Source organism: Pseudophryne corroboree, chromosome 9 (genome assembly GCF_028390025.1).
Source record: "Pseudophryne corroboree isolate aPseCor3 chromosome 9, aPseCor3.hap2, whole genome shotgun sequence".
NCBI classification, from domain to species: Eukaryota; Metazoa; Chordata; class Amphibia; order Anura; family Myobatrachidae; genus Pseudophryne; species Pseudophryne corroboree.
In genome coordinates, this window is record NC_086452.1 from 35,604,604 (window position 1) to 35,621,013 (window position 16,410).

At 49.0% G+C, this 16,410-nt stretch overlaps 1 protein-coding gene across 3 annotated transcripts in view; it reads right to left on the minus strand.

Moving 5' to 3' along the window:
• Nucleotides 1–3,138: 3,138 nt before the first annotated feature.
• Nucleotides 3,139–16,410, minus strand: part of LEPR (leptin receptor) — a 116,019-nt gene continuing 102,747 nt past the window's right edge. Inside the window, exons 18-19 of one of the 3 annotated variants that reach the window (XM_063939166.1) lie at nucleotides 4,918–4,993; nucleotides 3,139–4,464 (exon numbers count right to left, since the gene is read on the minus strand). In XM_063939166.1, the coding sequence (XP_063795236.1) occupies nucleotides 3,682–4,464; nucleotides 4,918–4,993 (859 nt within the window). In that variant the 3' untranslated portion in view covers nucleotides 3,139–3,681. The remainder of the gene's footprint in view (nucleotides 4,465–4,917; nucleotides 4,994–16,410) is intronic. The other 2 variants (XM_063939165.1, XM_063939167.1) reach the window with 2 other exon arrangements.

A 16,410-nucleotide genomic window follows, 5' to 3' on the forward strand; every position in this document is an offset into this window, starting at 1 on the left:
GCCCCCCCCCTGGATCCGCCACTGGGCTGAGTGAACCACTTTCCACAGTCTCCTACTGTTGTAAGTGGTTCATCCTCGTGAAAAACGCTGGGTCGGGTGAAAATTGGTCAGCGTGTATGCATTGTGCGATTTTCCGGCCATCGATTTCCACATCATCTCTCTGCATACACACTGAGCAAAAACGGCCTGTGCGTAAGCACCTTTATTTGTGTAGCATGACAGGGTTCCTTCTCCCCTAATCTGATATGACTAGTAGCGGTGACTGATTTCCCCATAAGACAATATATGTACAGTAAATCCTGCATATATGATGCTGTCAGATGTACGGTAAGCAATGGCCAGTGTTTAGCGCACACGTTTAGCAATTCATGTTTCGCTGTCAGTGTTTGTACAGGAAGCAATTGGGATGCAGAGAAAGAGCAGCAAATACAGGATCTGCGCAGATTGATCCGGTTGGGGAAACTGCGTGTGATCCACCCAACGGGAGCGCCCTGCTCAGACATCCGAGCGCTACCACCAGCTGCCGCTAATGGGGACGGATCTGTGACCGCTAAACCAACAGATGACGTTATGGATGAACTGCAGAATGACATGGATGATCTAAAGTCAGAGATGAAGAGCAGAAACATCAACACCACAGTCATCATCATCAGTGTTGTCTTCATCTTTATGCTGCTGTTCACTGCGGTTATCCTGTACTTCACAGTATTTGCCCGTTACCAGCAATTCAAACAATTGGCGGACAATATGAAGACCAGCGGTATCAAAAATGGAAAGGACATCGATGTTGAAGCTGCATATGGTGCAGCTGAACAATAGATGCTTGCAGGGTTGTGATATGAGGTCAGACCTGCAACATGTGCTCCATTGGTGTCCTGCACAAGACTCTTCTATTACAGAGGTTTTAACAATACCCTATACCACCATCATGGTTTACAGAGGAGCATTCCAACACATACCACCTGGCCTGATGTCCAATGTGCGCATCCTAATTGATTTCCTCAACAAGTCACTTCAAACAGAAGTGGGTGTTCGTATTGGGGGGGTTAGGGTCCCATCTGATGAAGTTCACCTTGACGTGGTAGATGGGCTCACATTTTTGGCCAAATTTGTGCGAAGAACTTCACTTATACTCCATGTTAATTGTCAGAGTTTATAAAAATTATTTTGACTATCAGTATTCTTAGTGCACCAACATTTTTCTTTTCCCTGTGTGGTACTAGAAGCCTCAGCATGGTAGCACCTCTTATTATGTTAAAAATAGGGTGTACAGTCCAAGTCCCCCCTTTTTCCTCTACATTTGTGTATATATTATACACTTGAAGGTGAGGCTCCATCATACTGGTATTGCCCCTCCCATCTACCCTCAAGTGCTTTTAATTAGCACAAGTCCCTACATTGCTGACTACATATTAGAATGGTCTGTATTTAAAGATAAGACCTGGATACATTTATATGTGTTAGTGTTAGGGGTGTTAGGGACCCATCTAATGAAGTTCACCTGGAAGTGGTGGACGGGCCCACATTTTTGGCCAAATTTGTGCTAAGAACTTCACATTCTTAATGTTAATTGTAAAAGTTTATCAAAATGATTTTGACTATGGGGCTAATTCAGGTTGAATCGCAAATCGCGATCCAACCGGAATTTTTATGTTCGCCCAGCGGGCGCATGCACCCGCACTTTCTCTGGTGGAGCCGCAGAAAATGCGATCGCCTCTGCCTGTCAATCAGGCAGAGGTTGTCGCGGGGCGGGGGTAGGGCGGACAACGTTCTATTTCCAGGGAGGAGACAGAGCGTTGCGGGGTGGCACGAATGTGGGTGGTGGAGTCAGCCGAACGGAGGGGGGGGGGAGGGGGCGTGATCGCGGTGGCTGCGTGACGTCACATGCAGCCGTCATGATGGGTAAGATGGTGTCGGGTCTCCAGCAGGCGCAGCCAGGCTGCGCCGGCAGGAGGTATCAAGATTTTTTATGATGAAGCAGAAATTGCGAGGCGCTTGCAATTTCTGATTCATCAAGGGGGGTGGCGCCGGTCAGTATGCTAGGCGGCCTTGCCCAGCGATGGCCGGCCCCCAGCATGCTAGGAAAAGTATAGAAAATTCTGCTGATTAGCAGCATCTGCTATCCTTACTGAATTAGCCCCTATGAGTATTCTTAGTGCTTAGAGTGTTCATCATAATTTATCTTTTTCACTGTGGCAATGGGTTCAGCGTGCTTAATAAAGTCACTCAGTTTCTTCCCGTGTCCGTGATTTCTGGATTGTGGGTGTGTGCGCAGTGCACGTGCACATTGCACATCCGCTAATTGCGGCAATCAACTCACAATTGCCGCGGCTTCCGGCAAGGATGAGGGCTGTCACATCTGTATAAAAAACAGTATCACGGTTATGTTTGGTTATTAACACACAGTTGAGTCACATTATTATGACCTCCTACATGTGACGCCGGCAGTGCGTATCCCATGAAGTACGTCACGTGACGTGCGCTGGCTTGGTGGGTATATAAGGTGTGTGATAGGCCGTCTGCACACATATCACTCGGTGCTGTCATGGGTAAAAGGGGCGATTTATCCGAGTTGCCAAAAGGGATGATTATCGGCTCTTGGGCCAGGGGTGGCAGTATGTCTGACACAGCGCAGTGTGTGAACTGTCCGCGTGCTGTTGCGGTGAAGGTGTATCGTGACTGGACAAATGGCACCATTGCGAATAACCGACATGGAAACTGCGGAGCACCATTGATGTGAGAGGTGAACGTCGGCTACAAAGGTGCGTGAGATCCGACTGACACACTACAGTGGAGCAGCTCACCGTCACAATGAGCCTGGGGGCTACCAGACGTGTGTCTTAAGACGACAATTCAGAGTCTAGCTGCTGTCCGTGCTGCACACGGCGGTTACTCTGGCTATTAGCTGGTGCTTATAATAATGTGACTCCACCGTGTAAATATATATAATATATATACACACATACACACAAATCCTTTGGTAGTGACATGTCAGTGTTAAACCCACATTGAATTGTTTTGGCACTTTAGCACAAGGCACACCAGAGCACTTTAGGATGTAATTGCTGTCCTTACCTATTTTTATGTATTTATTCTGCATGATACGGTATAAACACAAAATTATAATACAGGTAATACACAAAATAATAGAACAAGCATAACAACACATGAAATGATTCCATAAATGTATTTATCATAACTTTGCATTTGTCGTGTCACAAAAATAGAATATGTATCTATACGGTATGAATGGCACACATTCAAAAATAGTTTCACACTTTATACAATGTAATATGTCCTTCCCATATCAGTCCGCCGCAGAATAACCACAGCCGTGGAGTCGCCGATGTACTCGTTATAGTAGCTTACATGGTATTCCTACGTGGTTATATCGGTGACATACCAGCTGGCCAAAATGCTGTTGTCGTTCTGAAGATTTTTATTTCAAGCATTTTGGTATGTTCTTGGAAGTACTAATTCCAGAACAGTCTAATGTTCGGAACATGCAAATTATTCCATATTACAAAGTGCTTTGTATCACAATAGGCAGCCAATCATGTCCCAAACCCAGGTTATGGCACTTACTCCACATGTCTCCTTCAGCCTTAATTTTAGGTCTTTCACATTCATCTCATGCATACAATGCACAATAAATATGGACACGTCATCACAGGAGATGTATCAGGAGCACATATCAAACATCTTTGGGTCATTGGTAGACTGTATTTGGAACTGCGGCATATACGAGAGCAGGGACTTTTTCGCCAAACTTCGATGGATGTAGTGATCATCTATGAATTCGGAAGACTTGTCCATCTCTTGGTATGATCTATTGTCCTGGAAGTGGTAGGTCACCGAGGGATTTTTCGAGAAATAGCCATCCTGTCCGCTATTTTGGATAGCGTCCAGCCCCACGTAGTAGACGTTCCTCTCCAAGATGTCTCCTTCAAAGCTTTCCTCTTGGTCCGAGGGTTCGGAAAAGCCTTCGGAAGACACAACTGAGTTAGAAGATTTGTTGCCGGGTTGCTTTGTCTGTAATCCAGCCATTATAAGAAACGCCTGTTTTTCATCATCTAGATTCCCAATAACGATTGAAGTATTTCTCAAAAAACATCCGTCGCAAGAGCTGACACTCATTTTCCTCCCGCTCATACACTGCTTAGTTGGCTGAGGGTTACTAACGATTGTTGCATATTTGACCATGGATGGGGAGGTGGTCCCCTTGTATATGGAAGCCTCGGATCCATCTGCGTAGGTGCAACTGCTGCTAAAATGACTGGTCGCGCAGGCAGAGTCACGGTCGTACGTCAGCTGGTCAGGGATTGAGGTGACGTCTACGTCGTCTTTCTCCCAGCCTTTGTCGATATTCATATTTTCAAAGGTGTCTTCGGGTTCTAAGATTAATGGAAAACTGTGCGCCAGGTGTTCACGATGCTTCATAAAAAGGTTTTCTAATGTATCTGGCTGGACAAAAAAAAAAGCAATTACTTATTCTTAGTAATGCCAGGAAAGCGATAGCTGCTTTTATACCCAGTGCAATAACTGGATTAGAGGAATGCTGCATAGAATGCGGATGACGGATGATTTATCTTATGTTTAATGCCATCATCTGATTTTAGTAAGCCTTGATACTGAAAACACAGAGACTATGGGCCAGATGTACTAAGCTTGAAAAGTGATAAATATCACTGTGATAAAGCACCAGCCAATCGGCTCCTAACTGTCATTTTTCAAACACAGCCTGTGACATGGCAGTTAGGAGCCGATTGGCTGGTGCTTTATCACAGTGATATTTATCACTTTTCAGGCTTAGAGATGTGAATGCGGATGTGATAAATTGTGGCCTGTCCGCTCTCCGTCATTAGACTCGGACCGAAGTACAAACAGATGGAACTTCATTTAGTTGGACAAACTAACCTTCTGAAAATTGACTCCCTGGGCCCAAGAACAGTATTTGGGGTTTGGCACGTCCTTCCAGAACATTTGCTTCATTCTGTAATACACGCAACAGACCGTGTTGAAAATAATAATGCATGTACAGTATATGTAATTTATGTAGTAAGTACACTTTATTTAATAAAATACACAATAATGAACAGTTGACTTCATTACCCCCCCCCCACCCCCAATTCTCTCCCAGTACAAGTCCTGCTATATGCAGCCAACAGAAGTACCCCATAGCCAGCTTGAGCCTAGTGAGGCTGCCAGACCCATAGGCAAACACAGGGGGGGGTCCAGTTGCCCGGAAACCCCTCTCCTCTTGGCAAGTGGCTCAAATTATGACAACAATGGCAATGGCATATAATACGATTACTGGAGCTGCTGCCACATCATGCAGTTTAAGGGACAGAGCAGAGCTGCTGCACATGCCCAGTGCTAACAGCTTCTTCTAACAGGTTTGCTCTGTGAGTCCTGAATCAGCGCACTGGACCAGAGAGTAGCTACCAGGAAGAAGAGACAGGAGCCTCACCATGAGGTGGGAGAATGTGTGCTTAGAAAGGGCAGTACTGGTTCCATTATGTTTGTGTATTTACTATTGTATGTTTAACTTTTTCCTGACCACTTATCTTATTTATATTATTTAAATATGTTTGCTACAGCCTATACTGTAGACCATCTATTGTGTTAAATATTAACCTGTATCATACTTACCTACTTTGCGGCTGCTGCCTCCGGGAGGGAGCAGCCAGGTCACACAAGAGGGGGTGTGGAGGAGGCGGTACGGGGGCGTGGTGACGTGTTTGCATCATCGTAGCCACGCCCCTGCTTTGTAATGCCCACAATATTGGTATTGCAGGGCAGGGGGCGGGGCTATGATGACGCAAATTAGCGTGATCGCATCATCGCCCTGCCCCTTTTTTCTATTTAACAGGCTGAAAGTGGTAGGGGGTGTGGGGTGCATTGGGAGGAGGGCGGGATGCGGGAGACTTGCTCCCTTCCCCGGGGGGCCAGGAGTGCCACCCTAATTTCGGGAGCCTCCCGGCCTTTCCGGGAGAGTGTGCAAGTATGACCTATATTCCAATGTTCTGCAGAGTAGGAGATGGTGGATTGCATTTGGAAACCCCCCTCTAGATATCCTGCGTTTGCCACTGAAACCGATTACCATTCAGACAGAAGTGCCAAAAAGCCCATCTAACTAACAATCAAGAAACGTATTTAGCGATTTGTGTATATAAAACACATATTGTGTCATCTTAATCGTTGTTGGTTCTAATAGCAAGCGTGTAAGAGCATTTATTCAGTTCTTTGTATTTTGCTGCCCCCTAAAGTCTGCTGTCTGTTACTGCGGCCTCACTTTTATACTACAGACCCCAATAGCCCTTAGTTCCCAGGGATCATAATTATGATCAAAAATATTTTAACCAATTCAGTATCATTTAAGCTCAATTTTAAAAAGCAAATCTCCCAGTTTATTCCTTTTCTTTACAATTTACAGCTTATTATTTTCAAATCTACCCCAGCAGACGAAGGAGGCGGATTCTGATATGGAAGCAAAGCAAACAAGGCAAGTATTTGTGCACCTGGGCAAACTATGCTGCAATACAAGGGGTGCACCGACGTTTCCTTGCATGCAGGGTAAATACCGGCTGCTTCTGCATGCAGCCCACAAATGCTGGACATCTTTATTCTCACACTGCAATTTAGATCTGAGTTTGGGCACGTCCTTCCTACTCCTTTCACACCGCACAAACAACCCGGTATCGACACGGTATATTGCTGGGTCGACACGGGTCGCTGTGCAGTGTGAAAGAGCCCATGGAAAATTCCCGGGTCGCCTAACCCGGTAATTCAACCCGGGAATAGAGCAGTGTTATTCCCGGGGTGAATACCGGGTGAGGGACAGTGTGAATGGGTTGCCGGGCCTATGTGACCCGGGACCCGTTCACTACATAGAGAGAGGCAGCGCAGAGATGGGCTCATCTCCCAGCACAGACTCCGCCCCCGCCGCTATGGCAACCCGACTCGGTATATTGCCGGGTCAGGCAGCCAGTTGTTAGAGTCAAATGCCGGGTCCCACCCGGTAAGGATCCATTTCCAATTACCGGGTGGCAGGGCCGGTGCTAGGGTTTGCGCCCTCCCATACTTTACAAAGGGACAGTGCACATAATGCTTGTACACATAATGCTCCCTATAGTAGTGGGACTTACACACGTAACGCCCCCTGTACCAGTGCCGCTTACACACGCAACCCCCCTGTACCAGTGACACTTGCACACGTAACGCCCCCTGCACCAGTGCCGCTTAGACACGTAACGCCCCCCTGTAGCAGTGCCGCTTACACACGTAACGCCCCCCTGTACCAGTGCCGCTTACACACGTAACGCCCCCTGTAGCAGTGACACTTACACACGTAACGCCCTCTGTACCAGTGACACTTACACACGTAACGCCCCCTGTACCAGTGACGCTTACACACGTAACGCCCCCTGTACCAGTGCCGCTTACACACGTAACGCCCTCTGTACCAGTGCCGCTTACACACGTAACGCCCCCTGTACCAGTGACACTTGCACACGTAACGCCCCCTGTACCAGTGACGCTTACACACGTAACGCCCCCTGTACCAGTGACAATTGCACACGTAACGCCCCTGTACCAGTGCCGCTTACACACGTAACGCCCCCTGTACCAGTGACACTTGCACACGTAACGCCCCCTGTACCAGTGACGCTTACACACGTAACGCCCCCTGTACCAGTGACGCTTACACACGTAACGCCCCCTGTACCAGTGACGCTTATACAAGATGCAACGCCCCCTGAAGCAGTAATGCTTACACACATTATGCTGCACACATATGCATACAACACGTACACACTGTACATACATTACACACATACAGTCAGAGGCGGAACTACCGCCAGTGCAACCAGTGCGTTGCACTGGGGCCCGCCTCTGTCCAGGGGCCCAAAGCATGTAATGAGTCAAACTGACTCATTACATGCCGCTGTGCGCTGCGGGCAACCGCTGCCCGCAACGCACAGCCGCCCGGAGAGAGGAGAGGAGCAGCGGTACGGGGGAAGGAGGAGGAGGGAGGTGGAGGAGGGTGCCGCAGCAGCGCTTTACTACTGGTGGAGGCGCTGCTGCTGCTGCCCCTCTGCTTCACTATAGGCTGTCTTCCGAGAACAGCCTATAGTGAAGCAGAGGGGCAGCAGCAGCGCCTCCACCAATAACACAGCGCTGCTGCGGCTCCCTCCTCCACCTCCCTCCTCCTCCTTCTCTCCAGCCCGGGAATCGTCTGACGCTGCACCGAGGAGCCTGAGCCAGCGGAGAGGGTAAGTATAATTCTTCTTTCTTTCTGTCTCTTTCTTTCTGTCTCTTTCTTTCTTTCTTTGTTTGGGACTGCCTACCGCAATGTGTAAAAAGGGGGGACTGCCTGCCGCAATGTGTAAAAAGGGGGAATCTGCCTGCCGCAATGTGTAAAAATGGGGAATCTGCCTGCCGCAATGTGTAAAAAGGGGGGACTGCCTGCCGCAATGTGTAAAAAGGGGGAATCTGCCTGCCGCAATGTGTAAAAAGGGGGAATCTGCCTGCCGCAATGTGTAAAAAGGGGGGACTGCCTGCCGCAATGTGTAAAAAGGGGGAATCTGCCTGCCGCAATGTGTAAAAAGGGGGAATCTGCCTGCCGCAATGTGTAAAAAGGGGGGACTGCCTACCGCTATGTGTAAAAATGGGGAATCTGCCTGCCGCTATGTGTAAAAAGGGGGAATCTGCCTGCCGTAATGTGTAAAAAAGGGGGACTGCCTGCCGCAATGTGTAAAAATGGGGAATCTGCCTGCTGCTATGTGTAAAAAGGGGAAATCTGCCTGCCGTAATGTGTAAAAAGGGGGACGCTGTCTGCCGTAATGTGTAACAAGGGCACGCTGTCTGCCGTAATGTGTAAAAAGGGGACGCTGTCTGCCGTTTATGTGTAAAAAGTGCACGCTGTCTGCCGTAATGTGTAAAAAGGGGGACGCTGTCTGCCGTTATGTGTAAAAAGTGTACGCTGTCTGCCGCTATGTGTAACAAGGGCACGCTGTCTGCCGTTATGTGTAAAAAGGGGGCGCTGTCTGCCGTTATGTGTAAAAAGGGGGACGCTGTCTGCCGTAATGTGTAAAAAGGGGGACGCTGTCTGCCGTAATGTGTAAAAAGGGGAATCTGTCTGCTGTAAGGTGTAAAAGGGTCACTACCTGGTGTAGTGGTGCTACTGTGCGGCGTAATTTGAAGAATGGAGACTACTGTGCACCGTTTTATGAATTGGTATTATTTTGTGGCCACACCCCTTCCCCACGAAGCCACGCCACTATGTATTTTTGCACGCGCCTACGGCGCGCACTGCCCCTGTTTTGCATGTAGGGGTGGGGCTCCGATGCCGTTTCTTGCACACAGTGCTAAAATGTCTAGTTACGGCACTGTTGCTAGGTATCCATTTCTCTGGCCCTGAGCAGGTCCCCCTCACCAGATCCTCTCCAGGGGTGAGGGGGTGGACTTGGATGGGATGTGGGGGTGGGGGGGGCAAAGCATTTTGTCGCACCTGGGCCCACCGCTTGCTAGTTCCGCCACTGCATACAGTCACACATACATATACACAGATACTGTAGACATACACACACACATACTGCATACATATACACTCTCACACACTTTCCAGCTACTTACATAAAGAAGCCTGGTAACTCGTCCTCTTGTGTTGCAACTGCAGCCTGATCCCGTGTAGCTCCGTCCCCTTATCCCCATGTAACTCCGCCCCCTTTAGACTCGGCCAGCACACTGCGGTGAGTCTGTAACAGGGGAGGGGAGAGAATGCTTCATGATGCCGGCGCCGCTGCCTGTCAGAGTGTGACAGGCGCAGCAGTCGGCATCAGCAGGGGAACTCAGCCCTGGAATGCAGAGCGGGTAGAGCGCCTCTCCCCCCTGGCGCCTACCTGCATTGCATCCCTTTGCTGAGCGGTAAGCGCCGGGCCTGCCGGGTGGGACCTGGCATTTGCGATGTGAAAGGGGTGTCCCAAATCTGAAGCTGGATACACACTATAGGGTAAATTTACTAAATCTTCTCAAACAGAGAATCAGATGCTGTCTATCATTTTCTAAAAGGCAATAGAGAAGTGATGGACAGTATCTGTTTGGTTGTTAGGGGCAACATCACCAAATATATTTGTTCAGTCAGTTATCAGATGAGTCTGATTTTTGTGTGTTTTGCCGAGGTGCAAAGTTACGTCTCTCTTTTGCTTCTCTATGCATTAGACACTAAGGGCGGGATGTATTAAACGAAAAAATGTGGTAAAAACTCTGTTTTCAGGGTTTTTACTGCATTTCCATATGCACTAAGCCCTTGATTCTTGGCTTTGGATGCAGAGGGATGATTGCAAAGGACAGCTCTTATTGGGTGAGATGTCCTTTATGGTACTAATCGCATATCTTAGTACATATGCGATTAGCAGGGCCGCCATCAGGGGGGTGCTTGGGACACAGATGTCCCGTGCCCAGCCTCTCTGACAGAGGGCCTGGGATGCTCATGCAGCCACCTGACCGCCCACCGCCATCCCCGCCGTTCCGCGGTCGTCCCCGTTGTTCTGGCGCTGTCCTCCGACCCTCCAGCAGCTGTGTATTGAAAACTTCCCTCCCAAAATGGCCACCGCCACAGAGGAGACAGTTATTCAAAATAGTATCGTGAATAACTGTCTCCTCTGAGGCGGCGTCCGTTTTGGGAGGGACGTTTTCAATATAGCTGCAGGAGGATGGAGGAGAGCAGCAGAACAGCGGGGATGGAGGCGGGCAGGCAGTGGCATCAGCATCCCGGGCCCTCCCGACAGCGGCACATGTATGTATTAGTGATGAGCGCCTGAAATTTTTCGGGTTTTGTGTTTTGGTTTTGGGTTCGGTTCCGCGGCCGTGTTTTGGGTTCGACCGCGTTTTGGCAAAACCTCACCGAATTTTTTTTGTCGGATTCGGGTGTGTTTTGGATTCGGGTGTTTTTTTCAAAAAACCCTAAAAAACAGCTTAAATCATAGAATTTGGGGGTCATTTTGATCCCATATTATTATTAACCTCAAAAAACATAATTTCCACTCATTTTCAGTCAATTCTGAATACCTCACACCTCACAATATTATTTTTAGTCCTAAAATTTGCACCGAGGTCGCTGGATGACTAAGCTAAGCGACCCTAGTGGCCGACACAAACACCTGGCCCATCTAGGAGTGGCACTGCAGTGTCACGCAGGATGTCCCTTCCAAAAAACCCTCCCCAAACAGCACATGACGCAAAGAAAAAAAGAGGCGCAATGAGGTAGCTGTGTGAGTAAGATTAGCGACCCTAGTGGCCGACACAAACACCGGGCCCATTTAGGAGTGGCACTGCAGTGTCACGCAGGATGTCCCTTCCAAAAAAACCTCCCCAAACAGCACATGACGCAAAGAAAAAAAGAGGCGCAATGAGGTAGCTGTGTGAGTAAGATTAGCGACCCTAGTGGCCGACACAAACACCGGGCCCATCTAGGAGTGGCACTGCAGTGTCACGCAGGATGTCCCTTCCAAAAAACCCTCCCCAAACAGCACATGACGCAAAGAAAAAAAGAGGCGCAATGAGGTAGCTGTGTGAGTAAGATTAGCGACCGTAGTGGCCGACACAAACACCGGGCCCATCTAGGAGTGGCACTGCAGTGTCACGCAGGATGGCCCTTCCAAAAAACCCTCCCCAAACAGCACATGACGCAAAAAAAAAAAGAGGCGCAATGAGGTAGCTGACTGTGTGAGTAAGATAAGCGACCCTAGTGGCCGACACAAACACCGGGCCCATCTAGGAGTGGCACTGCAGTGTCACGCAGGATGTCCCTTCCAAAAAACCCTCCCCAAACAGCACATGACGCAAAGAAAAAAAGAGGCGCAATGAGGTAGCTGTGTGAGTAAGATTAGCGACCGTAGTGGCCGACACAAACACCGGGCCCATTTAAGAGTGGCACTGCAGTGTCACGCAGGATGTCCCTTCCAAAAAACCCTCCCCAAACAGCACATGACGCAAAGAAAAAAAGAGGCGCAATGAGGTAGCTGTGTGAGTAAGATTAGCGACCCTAGTGGCCGACACAAACACCGGGCCCATCTAGGAGTGGCACTGCAGTGTCACGTAGGATGTCCCTTCCAAAAAACCCTCCCCAAATAGCACATGACGCAAAGAAAAAAAGAGGCGCAATGAGGTAGCTGTGTGAGTAAGATTAGCGACCGTAGTGGCCGACACAAACACCGGGCCCATTTAGGAGTGGCACTGCAGTGTCACGCAGGATGTCCCTTCCAAAAAACCCTCCCCAAACAGCACATGACGCAAAGAAAAAAAGAGGCGCAATGAGGTAGCTGTGTGAGTAAGATTAGCGACCCTAGTGGCCGACACAAACACCGGGCCCATCTAGGAGTGGCACTGCAGTGTCACGCAGGATGTCCCTTCCAAAAAACCCTCCCCAAACAGCACATGACGCAAAGAAAAAAAGAGGCGCAATGAGGTAGCTGTGTGAGTAAGATTAGCGACCGTAGTGGCCGACACAAACACCGGGCCCATTTAGGAGTGGCACTGCAGTGTCACGCAGGATGTCCCTTCCAAAAAACCCTCCCCAAACAGCACATGACGCAAAGAAAAAAAGAGGCGCAATGAGGTAGCTGTGTGAGTAAGATTAGCGACCCTAGTGGCCGACACAAACACCGGGCCCATCTAGGAGTGGCACTGCAGTGTCACGCAGGATGGCCCTTCCAAAAAACCCTCCCCAAACAGCACATGACGCAAAGAAAAAAAGAGGCGCAATGAGGTAGCTGACTGTGTGAGTAAGATAAGCGACCCTAGTGGCCGACACAAACACCGGGCCCATTTAGGAGTGGCACTGCAGTGTCACGCAGGATGTCCCTTCCAAAAAACCCTCCCCAAACAGCACATGACGCAAAGAAAAATAAAAGAAAAAAGAGGTGCAAGATGGAATTGTCCTTGGGCCCTCCCACCCACCCTTATGTTGTATAAACAAAACAGGACATGCACACTTTAACCAACCCATCATTTCAGTGACAGGGTCTGCCACACGACTGTGACTGATATGACGGGTTGGTTTGGACCCCCCCCAAAAAAGAAGCAATTAATCTCTCCTTGCACAAACTGGCTCTACAGAGGCAAGATGTCCACCTCATCATCATCCTCCGATATATCACCGTGTACATCCCCCTCCTCACAGATTATCAATTCGTCCCCACTGGAATCCACCATCTCAGCTCCCTGTGTACTTTGTGGAGGCAATTGCTGCTGGTCAATGTCTCCGCGGAGGAATTGATTATAATTCATTTTAATGAACATCATCTTCTCCACATTTTCTGGATGTAACCTCGTACGCCGATTGCTGACAAGGTGAGCGGCGGCACTAAACACTCTTTCGGAGTACACACTTGTGGGAGGGCAACTTAGGTAGAATAAAGCCAGTTTGTGCAAGGGCCTCCAAATTGCCTCTTTTTCCTGCCAGTATAAGTATGGACTGTGTGACGTGCCTACTTGGATGCGGTCACTCATATAATCCTCCACCATTCTTTCAATGGTGAGAGAATCATATGCAGTGACAGTAGACGACATGTCCGTAATCGTTGTCAGGTCCTTCAGTCCGGACCAGATGTCAGCATCAGCAGTCGCTCCAGACTGCCCTGCATCACCGCCAGCGGGTGGGCTCGGAATTCTGAGCCTTTTCCTCGCACCCCCAGTTGCGGGAGAATGTGAAGGAGGAGATGTTGACAGGTCGCGTTCCGCTTGACTTGACAATTTTCTCACCAGCAGGTCTTTCAACCCCAGCAGACTTGTGTCTGCCGGAAAGAGAGATCCAAGGTAGGCTTTAAATCTAGGATCGAGCATGGTGGCAAAAATGTAGTGCTCTGATTTCAACAGATTGACCACCCGTGAATACTTGTTAAGCGAATTAAGGGCTCCATCCACAAGTCCCACATGCCTAGCGGAATCGCTCCGTGTTAGCTCCTCCTTCAATGTCTCCAGCTTCTTCTGCAAAAGCCTGATGAGGGGAATGACCTGACTCAGGCTGGCAGTGTCTGAACTGACTTCACGTGTGGCAAGTTCAAAGGGCAGCAGAACCTTGCACAACGTTGAAATCATTCTCCACTGCGCTTGAGACAGGTGCATTCCACCTCCTATATCGTGCTCAATTGTATAGGCTTGAATGGCCTTTTGCTGCTCCTCCAACCTCTGAAGCATATAGAGGGTTGAATTCCACCTCGTTACCACTTCTTGCTTCAGATGATGGCAGGGCAGGTTCAGTAGTTTTTGGTGGTGCTCCAGTCTTCTGTACGTGGTGCCTGTACGCCGAAAGTGTCCCGCAATTCTTCTGGCCACCGACAGCATCTCTTGCACACCCCTGTCGTTTTTTAAATAATTCTGCACCACCAAATTCAAGGTATGTGCAAAACATGGGACGTGCTGGAATTTGCCCATATTTAATGCACACACAATATTGCTGGCGTTGTCCGATGCCACAAATCCACAGGAGAGTCCAATTGGGGTAAGCCATTCCGCGATGATCTTCCTCAGTTGCCGTAAGAGGTTTTCAGCTGTGTGCGTATTCTGGAAAGCGGTGATACAAAGCGTAGCCTGCCTAGGAAAGAGTTGGCGTTTGCGAGATGCTGCTACTGGTGCCGCCGCTGCTGTTCTTGCGGCGGGAGTCCATACATCTACCCAGTGGGCTGTCACAGTCATATAGTCCTGACCCTGCCCTGCTCCACTTGTCCACATGTCCGTGGTTAAGTGGACATTGGGTACAGCTGCATTTTTTAGGACACTGGTGACTCTTTTTCTGAGGTCTGTGTACATTTTCGGTATCGCCTGCCTAGAGAAATGGAACCTAGATGGTATTTGGTACCGGGGACACAGTACCTCCAACAAGTCTCTAGTTGGCTCTGCAGTAATGATGGATACCGGAACCACGTTTCTCACCACCCAGGATGCCAAGGCCTCAGTTATCCGCTTTGCAGTAGGATGACTGCTGTGATATTTCATCTTCCTCGCAAAGGACTGTTGGACAGTCAATTGCTTGGTGGAAGTAGTAAAAGTGGTCTTACGACTTCCCCTCTGGGATGACCATCGACTCCCAGCAGCAACAACAGCAGCGCCAGCAGCAGTAGGCGTTACACGCAAGGATGCATCGGAGGAATCCCAGGCAGGAGAGGAATCATCAGAATTGCCAGTGACATGGCCTGCAGGACTATTGGCATTCCTGGGGAAGGAGGAAATTGACACTGAGGGAGTTGGTGGGGTGGTTTGCGTGAGCTTGGTTACAAGAGGAAGGGATTTACTGGTCAGTGGACTGCTTCCGCTGTCACCCAAAGTTTTTGAACTTGTCACTGACTTATTATGAATGCGCTGCAGGTGACGTATAAGGGAGGATGTTCCGAGGTGGTTAACGTCCTTACCCCTACTTATTACAGCTTGACAAAGGGAACACACGGCTTGACACCTGTTGTCCGCATTTCTGTTGAAATACCTCCACACCGAAGAGCTGATTTTTTTGGTATTTTCACCAGGCATGTCAACGGCCATATTCCTCCCACGGACAACAGGTGTCTCCCCGGGTGCCTGACTTAAACAAACCACCTCACCATCAGAATCCTCCTGGTCAATTTCCTCCCCAGCGCCAGCAACACCCATATCCTCCTCATCCTGGTGTACTTCAACACTGACATCTTCAATCTGACTATCAGGAACTGGACTGCGGGTGCTCCTTCCAGCACTTGCAGGGGGCGTGCAAATGGTGGAAGGCGCATGCTCTTCACGTCCAGTGTTGGGAAGGTCAGGCATCGCAACCGACACAATTGGACTCTCCTTGTGGATTTGGGATTTCGAAGAACGCACAGTTCTTTGCGGTGCTACTGCTTTTGCCAGCTTGAGTCTTTTCATTTTTCTAGCGAGAGGCTGAGTGCCTCCATCCTCATGTGAAGCTGAACCACTAGCCATGAACATAGGCCAGGGCCTCAGCCGTTCCTTGCCACTCCGTGTGGTAAATGGCATATTGGCAAGTTTACGCTTCTCCTCCGACAATTTTATTTTAGGTTTTGGAGTCCTTTTTTTACTGATATTTGGTGTTTTGGATTTGACATGCTCTGTACTATGACATTGGGCATCGGCCTTGGCAGACGACGTTGCTGGCATTTCATCGTCTCGGCCATGACTAGTGGCAGCAGCTTCAGCACGAGGTGGAAGTGGATCTTGATCTTTCCCTAATTTTGGAACCTCAACATTTTTGTTCTCCATATTTTAATAGGCACAACTAAAAGGCACCTCAGGTAAACAATGGAGATGGATGGATACTAGTATACAATTATGGACGGACTGCCGAGTGCCGACACAGAGGTAGCTACAGCCGTGGACTACCGTACTGTACTGTGTCTGCTGCTAATATAGACTGGTTGA